The sequence below is a fragment of the Carassius auratus genome, chromosome 26 (assembly GCF_003368295.1).
Source record: "Carassius auratus strain Wakin chromosome 26, ASM336829v1, whole genome shotgun sequence".
NCBI classification, from domain to species: domain Eukaryota; kingdom Metazoa; phylum Chordata; class Actinopteri; order Cypriniformes; family Cyprinidae; genus Carassius; species Carassius auratus.
In genome coordinates, this window is record NC_039268.1 from 1,797,204 (window position 1) to 1,815,421 (window position 18,218).

Here is an 18,218-nt window from a genome sequence, read left to right on the forward strand (position 1 = left end):
AGCAAACGGCCTAACTGAGAGAGAAATAAAGATGAACATCTGGGTAGCCCTCAGGCATCATTTCAAAATGCCTGCAATGAGTAGAGAGAACAGAGAGGTGATTAAAACAGAGAAAGAGAGAGTAACCATACTCTTGCATTAAAAAAGACAAAACGATCAACTTTGGGAAAAGGTTTCCTTTATTGAAGAATTCATTCATTATTCTTGCATTAATGAGGATAATCTCCATGCATTATCAGTAATGAGCAAAAAATTCTTAGCATCATTTCATCATAATTCAAACTTTTATTGGTCACATCAGCCCACACAGTGGTGGTAATGTAATGTTTTGATTATTGATCTCATGTGTGTGCAGTTTGTCATTGTCTGCTTATATTTTTGGTCATACAAATATAATTAAAAAAAAATACATAATATTATATTATATTATATTATATTATTGAATCAATGTGTATTGGTGTAAAGTACTTATAAAAAGTACTTATATAATATAAAATTTACTTGACTAAGTGTTATGAATAAGAATAAGGGGATTTTTTTTTTTTTTTGCATGTCATGAAATTTTATTACAGTCAATTTAGATTAATAACATTTTGAATAATATATTGTAATTTAATATGCATATTAATTATGTATTTATTGTATGTATTGTATGTATGTATGTATGTATAATTATTTTATATGAGCAAATTTTACAAGTACATAACCAAACATATCATATAGAATTATGTAATTAATATATTACAGTATATTATACATTTGCTTAGTTAATATGTCTGGTGCCCTCTTCTTTATTTATTTTGCATTCATTTTATATATATATATATATATATATATATATATATATATATATATATATATATATATATATATATATATATATATATTATTATTATTATTATTATTATTATTATTTTGTGCCAGACAATAGAAGTCTTGAACTATTCTTTTTAATCATGCTAAAATGTAATTGTTTTCTCTACATGTCTTTAAATTTCTTTAACCTGTTCAGCTTATCCACAGAACATCAAATGATTAAATGAATGGCCACTCAGCGCCATGTTTTCAGCCCAAATGTGTTCAATCACCCCCTCTCTTCTGCATTCCCTTCCTCGTGCCTCAAATCGTGTCTTGTTAGCTCACCTCTTCGGCAGACTCTCAATCACATGTGAGACCTTTGCTCGGTTTGCTCAGGCCCGTGTCTGACATTTCTCAGTCTCATATGAAGACTTCACATTTTCCCTGGTCGGTGGAAGTCACTGCCTCACTGACCTTTCTCTTCCCAAAGCTTTAATTAGGCTCTGCTATCCTGAGCAGATCCCCGGTTCACCCACCCTCGCCCCCTCGACTAGCTCATACACTCATGCATGTGTCTTTGAAAAGATAATGCCCAGATACCAGGGGTTAATCTTTTTGGGGAAAGAATTGCACTCACGTTTTCATGTAGAGGGAGAGAATGAAAGAATGTGTGCATATAGAGAGAATAAGAGATGAAAAACTTTGAAAGTACATTATAGACAAATATCTTGTCACTGAGCTAAAGGATACTAACATGAAAGATGAATGCTGTCTTTCTGCCTTGACTTTGGTTTCTTCATTCTGAAAGGAGGGTAATTTCCATTATCCAATATATCTTATTGTTAACTGATAATTTTTATCTACACTCTTAAAAAGCTGGTTTGTCAGATTTCATGGATGTTAATCATTCTTCACGGAAACATCTATGCCAATAAAAGGTTTTGGTTGCACTTTATTTTATAGTACGTGTACTAACATGTACTTATAGTGCACTTACAGTGTATTTATCTAAGAAAGTTCTGGTAAAACAAGGTAACTATATGGGGTAGGGTTAGGTTTAGGGTTAGGTTCAGGATTAGTACCTTGTTATTACATAGTTATTGAAATTACTATAATAAGTACATAGTATGCACATGGGGAACAGGACTTTAAAATAAAGTGCTACCAGAGTTTTTAAGAGTGTAGTATGTAGTACTGTAAGTTTAAAGCCAGAGTTTTTTTTATATAGTTTTCAAGGTATTCAATGCAAGTGCTGGAATGCTTTAGCTATAATCAGTTTCTCCTGTCGCCTGGCAACCCCAAGAGTGCCATGCTCTCCCTCAAAGACGGGCCTTAAAACTGAGCCATCAGCACAATCTTTCAGTCAGAGCACGAGACTGTGTCTCCTGAGAGAGATTTTGAACATTTAGCTGATTTTCTTTGTGTTTTTAATCGCCCTGACCTTCAGCAACAGCAGTAAACTGTGTATGCATTGTCTCAGCCACTAGATGGAGGTTATTCTTCAGTGTTGTGAGCTGAGGTTTATGTGCCAAGTGTATTTCATTTACATTTAAATGGGATGTGTTTTTCTGTATAGAGCAGTCAGTAGCTTTACATTTGCATTTTCCATGTCTGGATTTTCAAATTCTGCTTGTTATTGATCTAATTGTTAACTATTCATCCATGCATGTTTCATTCAATTACCGTTTTTATCAAAATATCATAACTGGGTCTTTATATAAAAAAGCTTTTCTCTGGTGATGTATGCAGGTTATGTTATGTTGTGTGCTGAAACAATGTTTATTTATTTATTTTTGAAAAAATGGTATTAATATAAAATTGACTAAAACATATTTTTATAATAATAATAATAATAATAATAATAATAATAATAATAATAATAATAATTATTATTATTATTATTATTATTATTATTATTATTCTAAATAATAATGGCAATAATGAAGAAAAACATGTCAAGAAATATTGAATACTAGTTACTTGAAAAAGTAATCTGTATGAATATGGAAAATTATAAAGTATGAAAAGCAATCTGATTTTATTTTATGTATTTATTTTTATTTTATGTCAGTCACCTGAGCCATAAATGCTGATTTATATATAAATACAGTGTGTGTCTGTGTGTGTGCGTGTGTGTGTGTGTGTAATTTATTTATTTATTTTTTAATACACTAGTGTGCACTCAATAACCGACCTGAGTTATCCCAGCACCTGTCTCCCAAGGCAACCTTAAATAACAGCATCTTGGATGTTTTGTGAACACTTTGAGCACTCACCTGGGACCCGACACAGCATTTCACCCTAATTGGCCAGTTCTCCTGTGAGCAAACAATAGCCTTTGTTAATAAGGCATATGGACGGGTTCACCACCTGCATCTCTAATAAGTGTGGAAAAACCCAACAACACAGCTCTGAGTTCAGGGAGCAGATTCGCTCCTCAGATCTGTGGCATCAGCAAGGGAGAAAAAAAGCAACTTAGCGCTCAGTCATTCCTGTGCTGGATCCGGGGGGAAATGCGGCCCACCTGTACACACCTACAAAGACTGTTGCAGAGATTTGTGTGCGCTGAAAACATAAACGTAAGCACTGTAAGGCAAAACAGCACGGTTTACAGTTTTTTAATGATGTTTAGCCATCAGAGGCTGAAAGAGTGTGTGTGCTGCTGCGTTGTGTGTTTGTGCTTAAATAAGGACTGCATATGCGACCGTGCAAGCTTATGTAAAAAAAATTAACAAGATTTTTTCATTTGAACACAAATTCAATAAGCATAGATTAACTGTCCTCTGCTGGTCAATAAGATTATAATAGCATTAACCTTCTCTGGTACTGTGCTTTCTTATGGCACCCTGCTTATAATTTGTTTTTTATTAAGACTAAAAAAAAAAGTCTGCTATGCATTGTTGGATTTAACGTGTCAGAATTTAAACAAACCAATAATATGGTTTAAATTTTGTACGTTTTTAAGAATTTTATCACCACACACCATTTCACTTAACCCCATCCCATTAACTTTTTCCTTTTAAATATATTTCACTTTTTTTCTTTTTTTTTTCTTTTTTGTAAAATTAGTGTTTTCTAAATGTTTTTGTCACTTTTAAATTGGGTAAACTGTTTGTTGTTTAGTTTTTTTTGTTGTTGTTGTTGTTGTTATATATATATATATATATATATATATATATATATATATATATATATATATATATATATATATATATGTATATATATATATATACTTTTATAATGCTGATGCTATCTAAAAGTGGGGTCAAAATTAATAGTTTTTCCATAAACATTGACAACAAGTTGTTGAATACTGCTAAGCTGAAAAACTGATGTAAAAATTACAATTTTTTTTCTTTCTTCTGGCTCACTGTTGAATAACAAAAACAAAAACATCTTTACACAAAAGCAACCAAACACTTTTCATTAAAAATATTTATACTTTCGTATTGTGATTGTAAAATCACACACACACACAGAAAAAAAATGTCAGTAGGCCAGTAGTTTTTTTTTTTGTTAAATCTAACAATAAGAATTTATTATTATAATAATAATAATTAGTATTATTCATTTATTTGCTTGTAAGTTATTAAGTTAATTATTTAGTTCCTTCTGTGATTCTACTTTGAAAGATAAATATTTTCACCCTCATATCATTCTGAACCCATATTTTTATTTTTAGTGTGTTATTTGTAGAACCCAAGAAAACAAGGAAAAAATGAAAAATGACAGAAGAGTGATTCAAACTGAAAAGCTTTAAAAAAGGACATAAAACTATTGTAAAGTAGTCCGTATGACTCATATTCGAAACTTTTCTGATGTCTTTATGAGGAACAGATTTAAATTGAAGTAGTTGTTCCCTGAGAATCCTCCTAGGGAGCACAACCCCACACTGAGAGAAAGCGAGAAACATAGAGGATCACATTTGGAACATAGTTCAATACTGCCATCTGAATCAAGCAGTAATGCATTTCCTCAATGGGATTTTTTATAGACAACAGTGTAAAAACATATTACAGCTGTCATTTATTTTTAAATATCCATGATAAAATAATTTTTTTTATGAATATATGACACGATTTATGTGGCATTTGTTCTGAAATGAGATGAACACATCTGTGTTGTATGGGGAAAAAAAGAAGGAAGACTGCAGTATTGGCTCAACAGTGTGGATGAGATTTAAAATAAAGAAAAACAATACTGAGAGGTGTATCATAATTATTCATCCATTTTCCATTTGGAGAAACTTTGTTTGTAAATGCATAAACTAAAAAGAAGAGAAATGTTTATATTTTTTACATAGAACGTTTTATTTATTTAAATATTTTTTTTATTATTTCTTTATTTTTTATTTTATTTTATTTTATTTTATTTTTTATTTTAGGCCATCATATTTAAAACGCATATTAAAAACTTTCCAACACATGTTTAAGTCTGGCCTACAACATGCTTTGACTCATTCTCCTCGTCCATCTTAATGGTTTCTATCTATACGTATAGGCCACATACATAAAAAAGGGAATCTGAATTCCAAGCTCAGAAGACCATTTATAAGTCAGGTTAGTAGTATAAAAAAAAGGCTTTCGTGGCCGACCTCGTTATAGTCAGGATTTACGGGAGTGAGACAATCCAATTAGTTTAAGATGGAGCCGAAACACGTTCCTAATTTCATTAATATTCTATCAGAGGCGACGTAGTGCTGCACAGCGGGACTCAAAGATTCTCCACCGCACTCTCTAAGCATCTCTCCAGCCACCTCATCTGCTGCTTCATTAACCTTTGTCTTCCCAGAAACCTCTGCTCTTATGCTTCCAGTCACTGATAGGGAACTTAACATACAGAATCAGAGGAAAGATACGGAGGTGGATTTTGCGAGGCTTTATGAGTATGAAGACGGAGAAAAGAAGATAAAATGAATTGCCCTTGGTAATGTGTAACTCACATTATAAAAGAGAAGTCGGCAAGGCCAGCGCCGACCAGCCTTAATTTTATCTAAAACTAGAATTACTTGTTCTTGAATTATCTGCATTTCACTTCATAGTGCTGATCAAAGCTTTGCAAAGTAAGTGTGCGAAATAGCATAATCGGTATTTCATATTTTTACTACATTTCTGTGGAGCATACGCTGTGCCTCATGCTCAGACTCTTTTTTCTTCTTCTTCTTTGCTACCTGTGTCTGCACATTTCCATATGTCTGCATCAGGTATAGAAATGCAGATGGAGAGGCATTAATCCATAACAGCTTCAAAGCATGTGACATCTTGTATGACTGATATATGCGCTTATCTTCAGTCTGGTGGATTCAAGCATGATTTGAATACAATCTGAACAAGTCTGTCTTAAAGGAACAGTTCACACAAAAATGTAAACATAAAAACAGTTTTTAGACTGTTATTAAAATCAGTTTTCAGATGGGTCTCAAGTGAATAATTTTTGAGGAAAATGTCTCTTTATGGCTTTGTCAAACATATCTCTCACTGTGTTGATAAAGCACAAGTAGTAAACATGTCAGACTGTTATCCTATAAAGCTGCAAGCACTCGTAAAGTTTGAATCTGCCTGAATCTACCTTATTGAAATCATAAAAGTATCATACAAGTTGTGTTATATATAATCCATACAATAGCTTTATGTGAGAACGGATGAAACATTTACCATGATAGTCCTGACCTAAAGGCACATTGATTGATTGATTGATTGGTTGCTTAGATCGTAATTTTTGGTTTTCACAATTGTATTGTTTAATTAACATAGTTTTGTATGTATGCACATCCATGAATATCAGAGCCTGTCCTCCAAAAAAAAAACAAAAAAAAAACGACCATATAGGTCGTTTGTGCAAGCATTTTTTACAACCTATATTTACATTTTAAAGTTAAGCGGCCTCTAGCGGGCGTAAAAATAATGACATTATCATGTTGCATCTGTCGTCATGAAATGACGTATAAAGTCATTACTAATCAAAACACACGTTTATTTAAATGCAATGTGTGGACTTTTTACAGCAATCTCACAGTAATCCGTACATATTTTATTAGGTGGCTTATTCGTTCGATTGACCACACCTAACCCCACCCCTAAACCTAACCCTCACAGAAATCATGCTAAATTCTGAATTTATTGAGCATATATATTTTAGTGCATGTCCATTCCCTGGGATCAAACCCATGATAGCATGATTACATATCAATGCAATAATCTACCAACTGAGCAACACGAAACGCAAACCAGAGGGCAAATAAAAGAGTACAAAACATTGATATGAAAACGACCTTTTGCCGATAGGGGCACAATTGTAGTATACGTTCTGATGGGTCGTATTTCAGGGATCTAGACAAACGACCTTTACGAGCGTATTTGTTGGAATATCCGTATCAATCCATCTCACTTTCAGAACCTAGCAAAAAGATGAGTCTTGGTACAATGGAAACTTGCTGCCAATCCCATTAAAAAAAAAAAAATGGTGTAGGAAATACTTTGAAGCAATGTTGGTAGTATAAATAAATGATTACTAGAAATGGCAAGTAACACTTTGAAATAAACCTACAATTTTAAAGTAGAAAGACAAAAAAAAAAGTATTTTCATGTACTCCAATAATCTGTTTCAAAAATAATTTACAAAAATCATAATTTTTTAATAATGCAGCATATTTAAAAAAAAAATACAAATAGCAGCAATCAAATGTTAGAAGAAAATAAGGTATCGATCAGTTGACCTGCCCAGGGTCGCCGTGATATTGCCAAGTAAGACATGTTCCTAGATCAACATCTTTTGATGATCCTGGATCAACAATATTATCCAAAATATAGACTTGACCTAATCCCTACCCCTTAACCTAACCCTACTCATAATTTATTCCTAAAATCAGTGTGAAATGATAGCTGATTTGAAGGGTGTAGAAGCACCTAACCCTGATTGTAAGCCTGAAACAGATATTTTCTTAAAAGTGATATCTCTATTCTGATTGATTGATTAGAATGTTGTTCCAGGATCAACAAGGATGTGGATCCAGGAACATGTTGTACTTGGTGAAATCACGCTTGCCCCAGCCCAAATAGCATTGCTGATTGGTTGGCTTATGGTTAATGTTAATGATTGATGAGCTGGTCTTAGGTTCCAGCCACTATGGTTAGCATTAGCATGTCCTGTTTGACGGATGGGCTGGCGAGCTCTGCTGCCCTGCTCTACTTAATAATACTATTGCCCTGGAGATCAGTGTCAAGAGCGCAACTGAAATGAAAACCGATTCCGAAGTGGACACTAAGAGTTTTATGTGCCTGGAAAGAAACAGGACAGATCCTTGAAGAAGTTACATTGACCCATATTACATCAGCAAGAGGGCTATTGATCTGATAATATAATCAAAACTTGTGTCCATAAAGTTGCTAAGAGGAGAATTAAGACCCGGTCTGTTTCAAACCCAACAGAAAAAAACGAGCCCAAAGCAGTTCAAGCGTTCAGTGATGATGTAAACCGTGGAGCTCAGACACACAATCCTCAGACCCAACACCTCCAACTCTTTGACAGTGATAAGGTTTCCAAATGGTTCAGCCTCGCTGATTCAATTATATTTGAGGCTGATTATATTTATTTATTCATTTTCGAAATTGGCACAAATTTAAGACTAGTGGCACACTAAAACAGAAAAAAAAAACTCTAGGGAAATTATAGATTTAACAGTCTGGCTGCGCTTTAGGGTGAGTTAAAGTGTGCACGCGCATGCCGTAATGAATTACTCACTGGAGTGTGTTACAAGATTGACAGCGTTAAAGAGATTTATGTTCGTGATCCACTGCGATTATGAAGAGATCAGACCAAGCAAATCAGGGACTGGAAATGAAGATATCACATTTAACACGAGCTGTGCTGCCACAACTTTAAAAGTGTTCATTAAGACTTGCAAATTAGGAACACGGTTTGTGAGTTCATCAAATTTATGAGCTTCCTGTCTTGTGTGTGAAGACGCAGTGTTGATGTTTTTATTTATTGATTATTTCAATTGTGATTGACTTGGATTGGTTTTAAGGAAACATTCCATGTTCAATACAAGATAACCTCTGTATATGTATATAACCACTGTGTATTACCACAGTTAGCCTCCTAAGGCTAGAGGTCCACTAGCCGAAGTATTTGGTCCCCGAGGGTTAGCGAAGACACTCTGAAGAGACTAAGAACCTGTTTTCTGTGTTTCAGATCATGCTGCTGACAGATCCAGAGGTGGAGAGCAGTTTGCTCATCAGCTCAGATGAAGGTGCCACCTATCAAAAATATCGCCTCAACTTCTACATCCTCAGCCTGTTGTTTCACCCTGAGCAGGAAGACTGGATCCTTGCCTATGGGCATGACCAGAAGGTGCAGAATCATTTCAGCTAAATCATTCCGGAAAATATTGCAAAGAGCATCTAATTATTGCACAAAGCTTTCAGCAAGGCACCGTTCATGCAGTTCTCTAATTACCAGGCTGTTTTATTGCCAAATATAACCAAAGCCAAAGGAAAAAACTAATTTATAGTATTTGCATTCATAATAAAGAACATTCTAGGCACAAAATGCAAAGCAAGACATAACAATAATGAAAGTATGTGTGCAAATGAATGCTTATCTGTATTTAGGCTTGAAATATATCCTTAGAAGGCAATTATCAATGCAAGAGGAAATACGTCTTAAAGAGACAATTTCATTGAGCATAAATTTGGCAATTAAGACAATTTATGGATCCCAAGTCGCAAGAAATTATCATTAATTATATGGTTTCAAGCTCTTGGGTTAGGGCTAATAAATTATAGATATAAAAAATAGTTATTCTGAAAAGATTGTTTAAGCATCAGATTTAATCATATCAAAATATAATTTAACTAGTCAAGATTTATTCTATATTTATTTATTTTTCATTCTGCAGCTGATGAATCATTTTAATTCCTTCCCCTAATTTTGGATTAGATCCATTCCTGAACTGATTAGATTGTTTTTCCCTCTTTGATGTGGATTTAAATTACAGTATGTAAAATACTTCCCCAAATGTAAAAATACATTTTCTTTTCAAGCATGTAAAAAACAAGTACAAATTCAAACAACAAAACTTTTCACAGTGACATGCAATATGTGAAATAATGATAGTTTCTAGTCTCAAGTGACGGTGTTTAACAGCATTGACTTCAATTTTGACAAATCAACATTGATTTCACCCTTGAAGGAGGGCCACTGACAATGAAATACAATTAAATGAACATAATCAAAAAGAATTATCAGCCAACTGACGGGCTAATAGTTGGCTGTTTGCACAATGTGCATGACTAGCCACGGATGAAAGCCGCAAAAGCAAACAGCATAAAAAGAAAACAATCACTAGTGTAATTAAACCCTATCCAAATCTATGCCACAAATAAATGCATAATTTATTAGTGTTGACAGTTTTGCTGCCGTGGTGTCATTGGCAAGGTTCCTGAAATTGTTGATTTTTTTTTTTTATGATGACAGTAAACAGAAGAAATGAGCTCAAATGAAAAGCTTGGTAACCTTCAACACTTTTGTGCCTCCCTCCTGAAAAAGAAAGAAACAAAGAACTAAGTGGCCAGTGTGGGAGTCCAGTTTAAACCAGCTGAGACCAGTTTAGCCCTCTTTAAGAAGTTGTTTTTAGCAGAGCTGTACTCTTCACTTCTGTCTGATTTGGTTTAGTTTGTTCTGTTGGTTTCCCATACGTCTGTGTGTAAATATGACCGAGCTCCATCCACCCACAGTCAGGATGTTATATTGGATGTGAGATTGTGATATCACAGTTCCCAACTGATGCAAATACAAGTGCTGCATTGTAACCCCCCACTGTTTTAGAAATGTCTCGCAAAACCTGGCAAAAATATGCTGCTCTGTGCAAGGCAAGTGAAGTTTCACACCTAGGGAAAACTTTTGCTCAACACTTTAACAAAAGCTACATTTCATTCCAAAGTGCTGTAAGTACCAGTGTGACATATTTATGTTTGCCATTTATATAAAATGATTTCTCCCAAAGAACTGTGCACATAAATAGGATGCTCACAGCCTTACTGAGAAACATATACGTGAGTCATTTTTCTGCTCCATTTAGTGAATTTAAGATCTTGGTGTTTGTTCTCTCTCTGACTGCCAATTTTCCACTTTAATTATACTAATTTTGAAATGATAATTTTAAGATTTTATTTTATTCTGTGTTTTATTGGAAAGTCATCCATAATTTAATTTGCTCGGTTCCAAAACGTAGTTAGCTCTCTACGTAGGTAGCATTTTAGGTCTGCTTAGGCATGCCTCTGGTGCGAATTCTGTTCCCAGTGTGTGATGGCTTCTAAGATACCTTGTTTTGGATCAATTTTAGGACAGCATCACATGTACTGTACCCTACTAACTTTAAGTTTTAGGAAATATATTAATAATATATATTTTAGGAAATAGTAGCAAAATTGATTGCAATAAAATGGTCAAATCAATTAAAAAAATAATATTTTTTTATTCACTTAAACACAGTTGGTTATGTCTTAAATGAATGTAAACAGTTAAACAGGAGAAAATCAGATATGCATTGAGGCAGTTCACTTGTTTATTGAACAGAGCTATTGATAAGAATCCAGTAAACTAAACTGACCTAAACAATGCCAATAGGTAGATGTGCATCATCAGAAGAGACGGGAATCTTCATAGAAACCCTTTGCTAACACAGTTTTTCGTCTTCAGCTCTACAGCTCTGTTGAGTTCGGCCGTCGATGGCAGCTCGTTCACGAGCGGGTGGCGCCCAATCGATTCTACTGGTAAGCTCTCTGTGGGATTTCTTCTACTGCATGTGGAACTTCAATCATTTGAGCTCCTGCATTCTGTGCCTGATAAAAGAATAAAGCAAAGAACACGGACTGTTGTTCAATCCTGATGTGATCTTTCCCACTGTGTTCCACCACCAATGCTACCTCAAGGTTTTCATCCAAAGCTTAGAAGCTCTCTAACAAATGTTGTCATTAGACCTTGTACTGAGTCGGAGTCTGCATTTGCAATGTTGCAAATAATTTAGTCATTAACAAAGCTTATTCAACTTGATCAGGACGGCTAATAGATGTCTAGACTGTGGTGATTAAAGAGACCTGTTGAGAAATAAATTCTAAATTCGATTCGATTTTATGTTTATCCTTGGTCTCAAGTGGACAAGCTGAAATGAACTGAAAGGTATTTTGAGCATGGATCAATTGAGTTATTTATTTACTTATTTTCTTACTCATTTTTATAAAGTACTGTAAACATATATTCAACTGAATCTTTGGTATTTGGTTAAAAAGGGATGACAGAAGTAAATAACAGCAACAATAAAATAATGATAATAATAATAATAATAATAATAATAATAATAATTATTATTATTAATAATAACAATAATAATAATAATTAAGAATAATAATAATAATAATAATAATAATAATAATAATAATTATTATTATTATTATTATTATTATTATTATTATAATATTATTATTATTATTATTCCAAAGCAAAGTCATGTTAAATATGTTTTTTTAACGTATGGCATTGATGAATGAATTAAATTAAACTGCAGAATGGTTTAAAGCTGATTTTCATCTTTTGAACTGTCACTATAGTCAGACAGAATTTAATTTTATTTATTTATTTAAACATTTATTTATTTTTCTATTTATTTATTTTATTTAACAAAATAAATTCATATCACACATGCACTGTATTAAATACTAAGACCATGTATATATATATATATATATATATATACATATATATATATATATATATATATATATATATATATATATATATATATATATATATATATATATATATATATATATATATATATATATATGAAGAATAATTGATTACACATTAAATGGTTGATTGAGTAAATGTTATTAAAAAGGTAAATGAATGCTTTTGTAAGATTGTGTCATCTTACATTCAGTTTAAACTCTCAACTGTTATGTCAGTTGTTTCTCTCAAATTCTAGTAATTTAGAACCAGGATTTTGTTTTGTGAGAACATTTTAGTGTGAGATTTTTGCATAAGCACCGTCAAAGTAGGACAGAGCGAAGACATCAGAGAGTCAGCCTGGAGTACCATTATTTTTAGGCTGGTAATGATCTATCCTCACAAGTTCCGCTCTATGAACTCTCACATATGGAGTCTTATTATCTGAAGTGAGATGAGACATATATCCCTTAAAAATGTGTAGCTATTGACTATGTGAAATTAGATTGTCCCTTTTGATGAGATACACCGCCATAGTCGCAGCCAGCATATGAGATTATTGAAGAAATGGAGCCTTGAATGGATGAAAAGGACTTTTGTATCTGTCAGTGCTTCAAAAGCAACTCTCAATTGATGTGGCTCGTTTCTGGCCTAATGCCTGCACAGATTTCAAGTCTTGGTGGAGCTGAATCGGTCAGAACTTCTTTACCTCTTTACCCAACTGATCTGAAATTGAAACCTAGTCAATTTTCTCTGAAATTGAACTGTTCTTGTGAGTAAGGGAGTAAGTAATAATCTTGGGTATGAATCAAGTAAAACTAGATTAGCATACTGATATACATTATATGCCAGCATTGCCTGGTTATGCACTTCTCGCTTGCTATGGGCCAACTATACCAGAAAAATAATGTTATCTTTAGTAAATAAGCAATAATAAGCCTAAATTGAATATACGTAAAGGGAGAGTGTTTGTACTGAAAAAGAATGAAGATCAATTTAAACGAACAATGCATGATTAGAGTTCATTTTTCTTAGGGGAAGCTATAAGATAATATACAGCTATGATTATAAAATCAATACCATGTATGTCCATTTATTTAATTATTTATTTGAGGAGCTGTGTAATAAGTGTTTTTTTTTTTTTTTTTTATACAGTCACCTCACATTAATTATCATTTTTGCTAAATAAACCTCGTCACTCTGTGCATTGCAGGTCAATCTCAAAATACTGTGTGCAAAAGAGGTTTATTGAATCAGCCGCTCTGCCTTTAAAATTTTAAGGCTGATCCCAGAGCACACCAAGGGATGCTATATTTGTGAAAGCGTCAATACTTCCAATAAGTGTCATGATAAAGTCTTGAGATAGTCTGCTTCTACCTTTGTGTGTTCCTCTCCGGAGCAGCTCTGTCTGATTTTTCAGTCTGGAATAAATATTTCATGCAACAATGATTTTTTTTTTCCACATTAAAAAGAGTGAGAGAGCTGTGTGCGCTGCCTGTGGGTGTTCTTGGGAAGCAAATGAGAAGGGCTTACTTTTAATGATGTCAGGATATGCTCCTTGCTTCTGTCAGAAAGCACGGGTAGATGGAGATGGAAATGGAGACTTAACAGGATTGGGTGTTCTGATGGTACTTTCTAGACTCAACCTGCATCGCTCCTTTGGGAGGCTAACATGGATCTTTTAGCCAACACAAAAAAAGCCAATGCCCTTATTTTGACCCATCTGTTGTTGTAGGGAAACACAAAGGATTTTCGTTTTCCAAAGCTCATTTTATAAAACCATGTTTTTTATTTCCTTTGGGCTCTCCAGGTCTAAACTGGGCCTTGATAAAGAGCCGGGCCTGATTCACCTTGAGACCAGCATCTCAGAAACCCGTAAGTCTGAATGGCGTCCCTGGACGTGCTTTGATTACATTTCAAGAAGTAATAATTCAAAAATGGCACAAGGCAACACTAAAAACAGGCTTCACTTTAGAATTAAAAACAGACAGTTCTGCACTACTCAGTTCTACTGTATGTTATTTTGAGTGTTTTTTCTTTTTTTTTCTTTTTTTTAAGTTAATATACAAGGACAATTAGTGAGGCTGGGTACAGTTCTAACTTTTTTTAAACGTACAGGCTACTAAAGATTTTCCTCTCATGGTTAAAGTAAAATGTAAGTCTGCTGATGTTATAAGTACCATAAAATCGACCTATATTGAGAAATATTAGATGGAAATTGTTGTTATGTAGTGAATAAAAATAGTTTTAACTAAAAATAATAAATTAATCGCAAGTTACACATTGAATTAAATCTGAAATGTTGAAGTTTATAGACTTAAGTAGCATTTTTGTTTTATTTGCAATAAACTTAAAAATCTTTGGTAAGCTGTAACATGTAATACAGGAGAAATCAATAACAGTATTACTATTATCTCTCTACAGTCTGACTGTACCGTCATGTTTTTCTGCCGTATGTCCTGTTGTTGTTGCAGAGGCTCTTTATGTCACATGCAAGCTTCAGAACTGCACAGATGCCAACAAGGGCAAACCTTTTCCTGGATACATTGACCCCAACTCCCTGGTGGTCCAAGATGAGTATGTGTTTGTTCAGGTGAGTTATTTACAGAGGGGAAACCTTTGACTAGTATGGCTGTAATCATTGTTTTTTTCATATGATTTTGCACATATATTTTTAATTCTTAGTTATGCTTGAATTTATTATACCTAAGTGCATCCTTGAGTTTTAATTTAAGTGCAAACATGGTATCTTTCTTTTATTTTTTGTCAAGTACCTTCATTAAATGATATTCAGTTATTTATGCACTTTTCAATATGATTTCATGGGCATGCCGTTCTCTTTAAAAAACACACACACACACACAACCAACAAGTTTATTTTAAAAATGGCTGAAATTCAGTACACAACTTTTTTCCCCCAGATTTTTGCCCATGTGTGAACAGGGTCTATGAGGTGCCCTAATTAAAGCACAGATAGAAACTAATCCTCCAGATCCAGTCCGTGTCAGGCATTTGGCACAGTTTCAGCTGCGATTCAATTATGATAACGTGATTGAATTGCGCTGATCATATCGCAATGCATAATGCTAACCCTAATATGTGACCAAAATCCCGGTAGAACTCAAAATGTTATTTCTTTCTAAAGCGTCTTTGTCCTGTCTATTTGTGATCCCTCCATTACCCAAGGTGTCAACCGGCGGTCGGCCAATCTACTACGTGTCATCCAGGCGAGATGTGTTTACACCCATGAAGCTTCCCAAATACACCCTTCCAAAGGTAAGGTAGCTCATTCACACTTGCTCGACACAAAGTCAGAATCTGCTACGCTGTGACAGAGTAAACAGTCATTTCTATTTCAGACCCAGATCACCGTGTCCCTCGATGTTAGCCTTTGAAGCTTTAAACCTTTACAAATTTTTTTCTTGCCGGCATCTGGCAGGCTCTTACTTCTGAGTGAGTGAATTCGGGGACGCAGATGCTACCAAGGTCCCTCGCCTCTCACGATGCTGTGTTATTATTCAAAGCTTAAAATCTGCTGCGCTCACATGACAATTAAACATGTTTTATTCAATCAAGCTCTCGGCGCTCCTTTAAGCACACACCCAGTCTGGGGTAGATGAAATTCGCAAACTGCCAGCATGTGGTTTTGTTGCATTTGCCCAACTGACAAGCTCGATTTAGGCCTAATAAGAATATTTGCTGTACGCCGGAGCTGTGAGCAAACCAAGGCAGGTGAGAGTAGGGTCTGATACTGATTATTAATCGGATTCAGCTCAGTGGGGTGAAACCGCCACTGCTCTCCGGCTGTCCCCAGCCGTCCCGGTAAATACATTCATATTCAATCTCGCTTGATTAGAGGCAAAAATCACATTAAAGTTAAAGTCGTCCTCCTCTGATATATGCAAATGAGAAGGGTAAAGGTGTTTTGATGCTTGAATATTAAAAGCCACTTAAGTTTTAATAGTTCTGCCTCCTTTTTCTTTGTGATGATAGAAAAGATTGAACAGAGTTGTTAAATCATCTGAATGGCTCGGTTATGAACCGCACAGGAAATTCAGTCGGCTCATCAAGAGAATAAAAGGCAATTGAAGTTTAGAGACTTCCATGGCAGTTTTATTGACAAAATGCACATTGTATCAATATTAAATACAGACATAGACAGCTAGATAAAGGGAAATTATTGTACAACAACAGTGACAATATCATATATTGTGAAATATTATTACAATTTAAGATAACAGTTTTTTTTAAATGTCATTTATTTCTGTGACGCAAAACTGCATTTTCTGCATCATTACATCTTCAGTGTCACATGATCCTTCAGAAATCATTCTTATATGCTGTTTTACAGTTTTTTCTTTTTTTTCTTTTTACATAATTATTATCAAATAATGTCTTATACAAAACTGAAGTCATGCAGCTATACTGGTCCGCACCTAAGTGCATCAATCATAACCCACTATTATAAAACACTCCTTGTCAGTTTTATAGACTTCTTTATTGACATGTTTATGCCAACATTTGGATAATGCCGGAGGCAGAATATTCTTTTGTCAAATAAATCAAAGATCCGTCTCATGAAATATCTTTTATTTTTTCCCCAGGATCTGCATGTGATCAGTACAGATGAGAACCGGGTCGTGGCGGCAGTTCAAGAGTGGAACCAGAATGACACTTACAACCTGTACGTGTCAGAGGCCGGAGGCGTTTACTACACGCTGGCTTTGGAGAACGTCATGAGCAGTATGGGACCAGAGGGAAATGTCATGATAGATCTATATGAGGTGCATCCCTCTACAACACAACAGTGTCATTTATTTTCCACACAGTGCTGAGACAATATCACTGCTTCATGTTCACATTTCTCTGGATATTAAAGCATGATCAAATTGAATGCACTAATTAATGCTAATTGGGTGTAGTCCTAATTGATTTAATAGCAGTGCTAATTAATTAAGGTATTCATTACATGACTATAAGTGGATTATTTAAACAAGGAACCCAGAATACTCTCTGTGCATCTAAATCTTTGGACACAGTGTTAAATGTTTTTTATGTATATATTTTTTACAATGTGTTTATTATTATGTTAAATAGATGGATGGATGGAACATGCTGATTTTAACCTCAGTCAATATTCATTATTTCTGGTACACTATTATTAACAATGATTATTATCCATGTAAAAAAAAAAAAAAAAAAAAAAACTTTTTGGAAACTCTTTCTTTCTTTTCTTTTCTTTTTTCAGGATTCTTTGATGAATATAATGTCCAATGAACAGCTTTTGTTTAAACAGAAATCTTTTGGAACATAATAAATGTCTTTACTGTCCTTTTTTGGTTAAAGTATTATTATTATATAATTAATATTTTATTACATATTTATTACTTAACTGCTGAATAGTAATGTATACTTTTTTTACAAAAGTGTTTAGCAGCATCTGTTTTCAGCGTTGATAATAAGAGGAAATGTTTATCGGGCACCAAATCTGCATTTTAGAAGCATTTATGAAAGATCATATGACGCTGAAGACTGTACACAATTAATGACTGTTGAAAATAAAAAAAAATATTTTTTTTTTTTCAAAATAAATGCAATGGTTATGATTATTATAAATTTAAAGGAAAACAAAAAGAAAGAAAATAACATTTTACTTAGATTTCAGAACACATATGGGTTTATATATATATATA

General features: G+C 33.8%; 1 protein-coding gene across 1 annotated transcript in view; it reads left to right on the forward strand.

The window, feature by feature from the left end:
- The window catches only part of LOC113044051 (VPS10 domain-containing receptor SorCS1), a 143,656-nt gene that overhangs the window by 92,473 nt on the left and 32,965 nt on the right, over positions 1-18,218 (forward strand). Inside the window, exons 4-9 of the mRNA XM_026203639.1 lie at positions 8,992-9,150; positions 11,500-11,573; positions 14,336-14,400; positions 15,000-15,118; positions 15,712-15,801; positions 17,130-17,309. Of these exons, the coding sequence (XP_026059424.1) occupies positions 8,992-9,150; positions 11,500-11,573; positions 14,336-14,400; positions 15,000-15,118; positions 15,712-15,801; positions 17,130-17,309 (687 nt within the window). The remainder of the gene's footprint in view (positions 1-8,991; positions 9,151-11,499; positions 11,574-14,335; positions 14,401-14,999; positions 15,119-15,711; positions 15,802-17,129; positions 17,310-18,218) is intronic.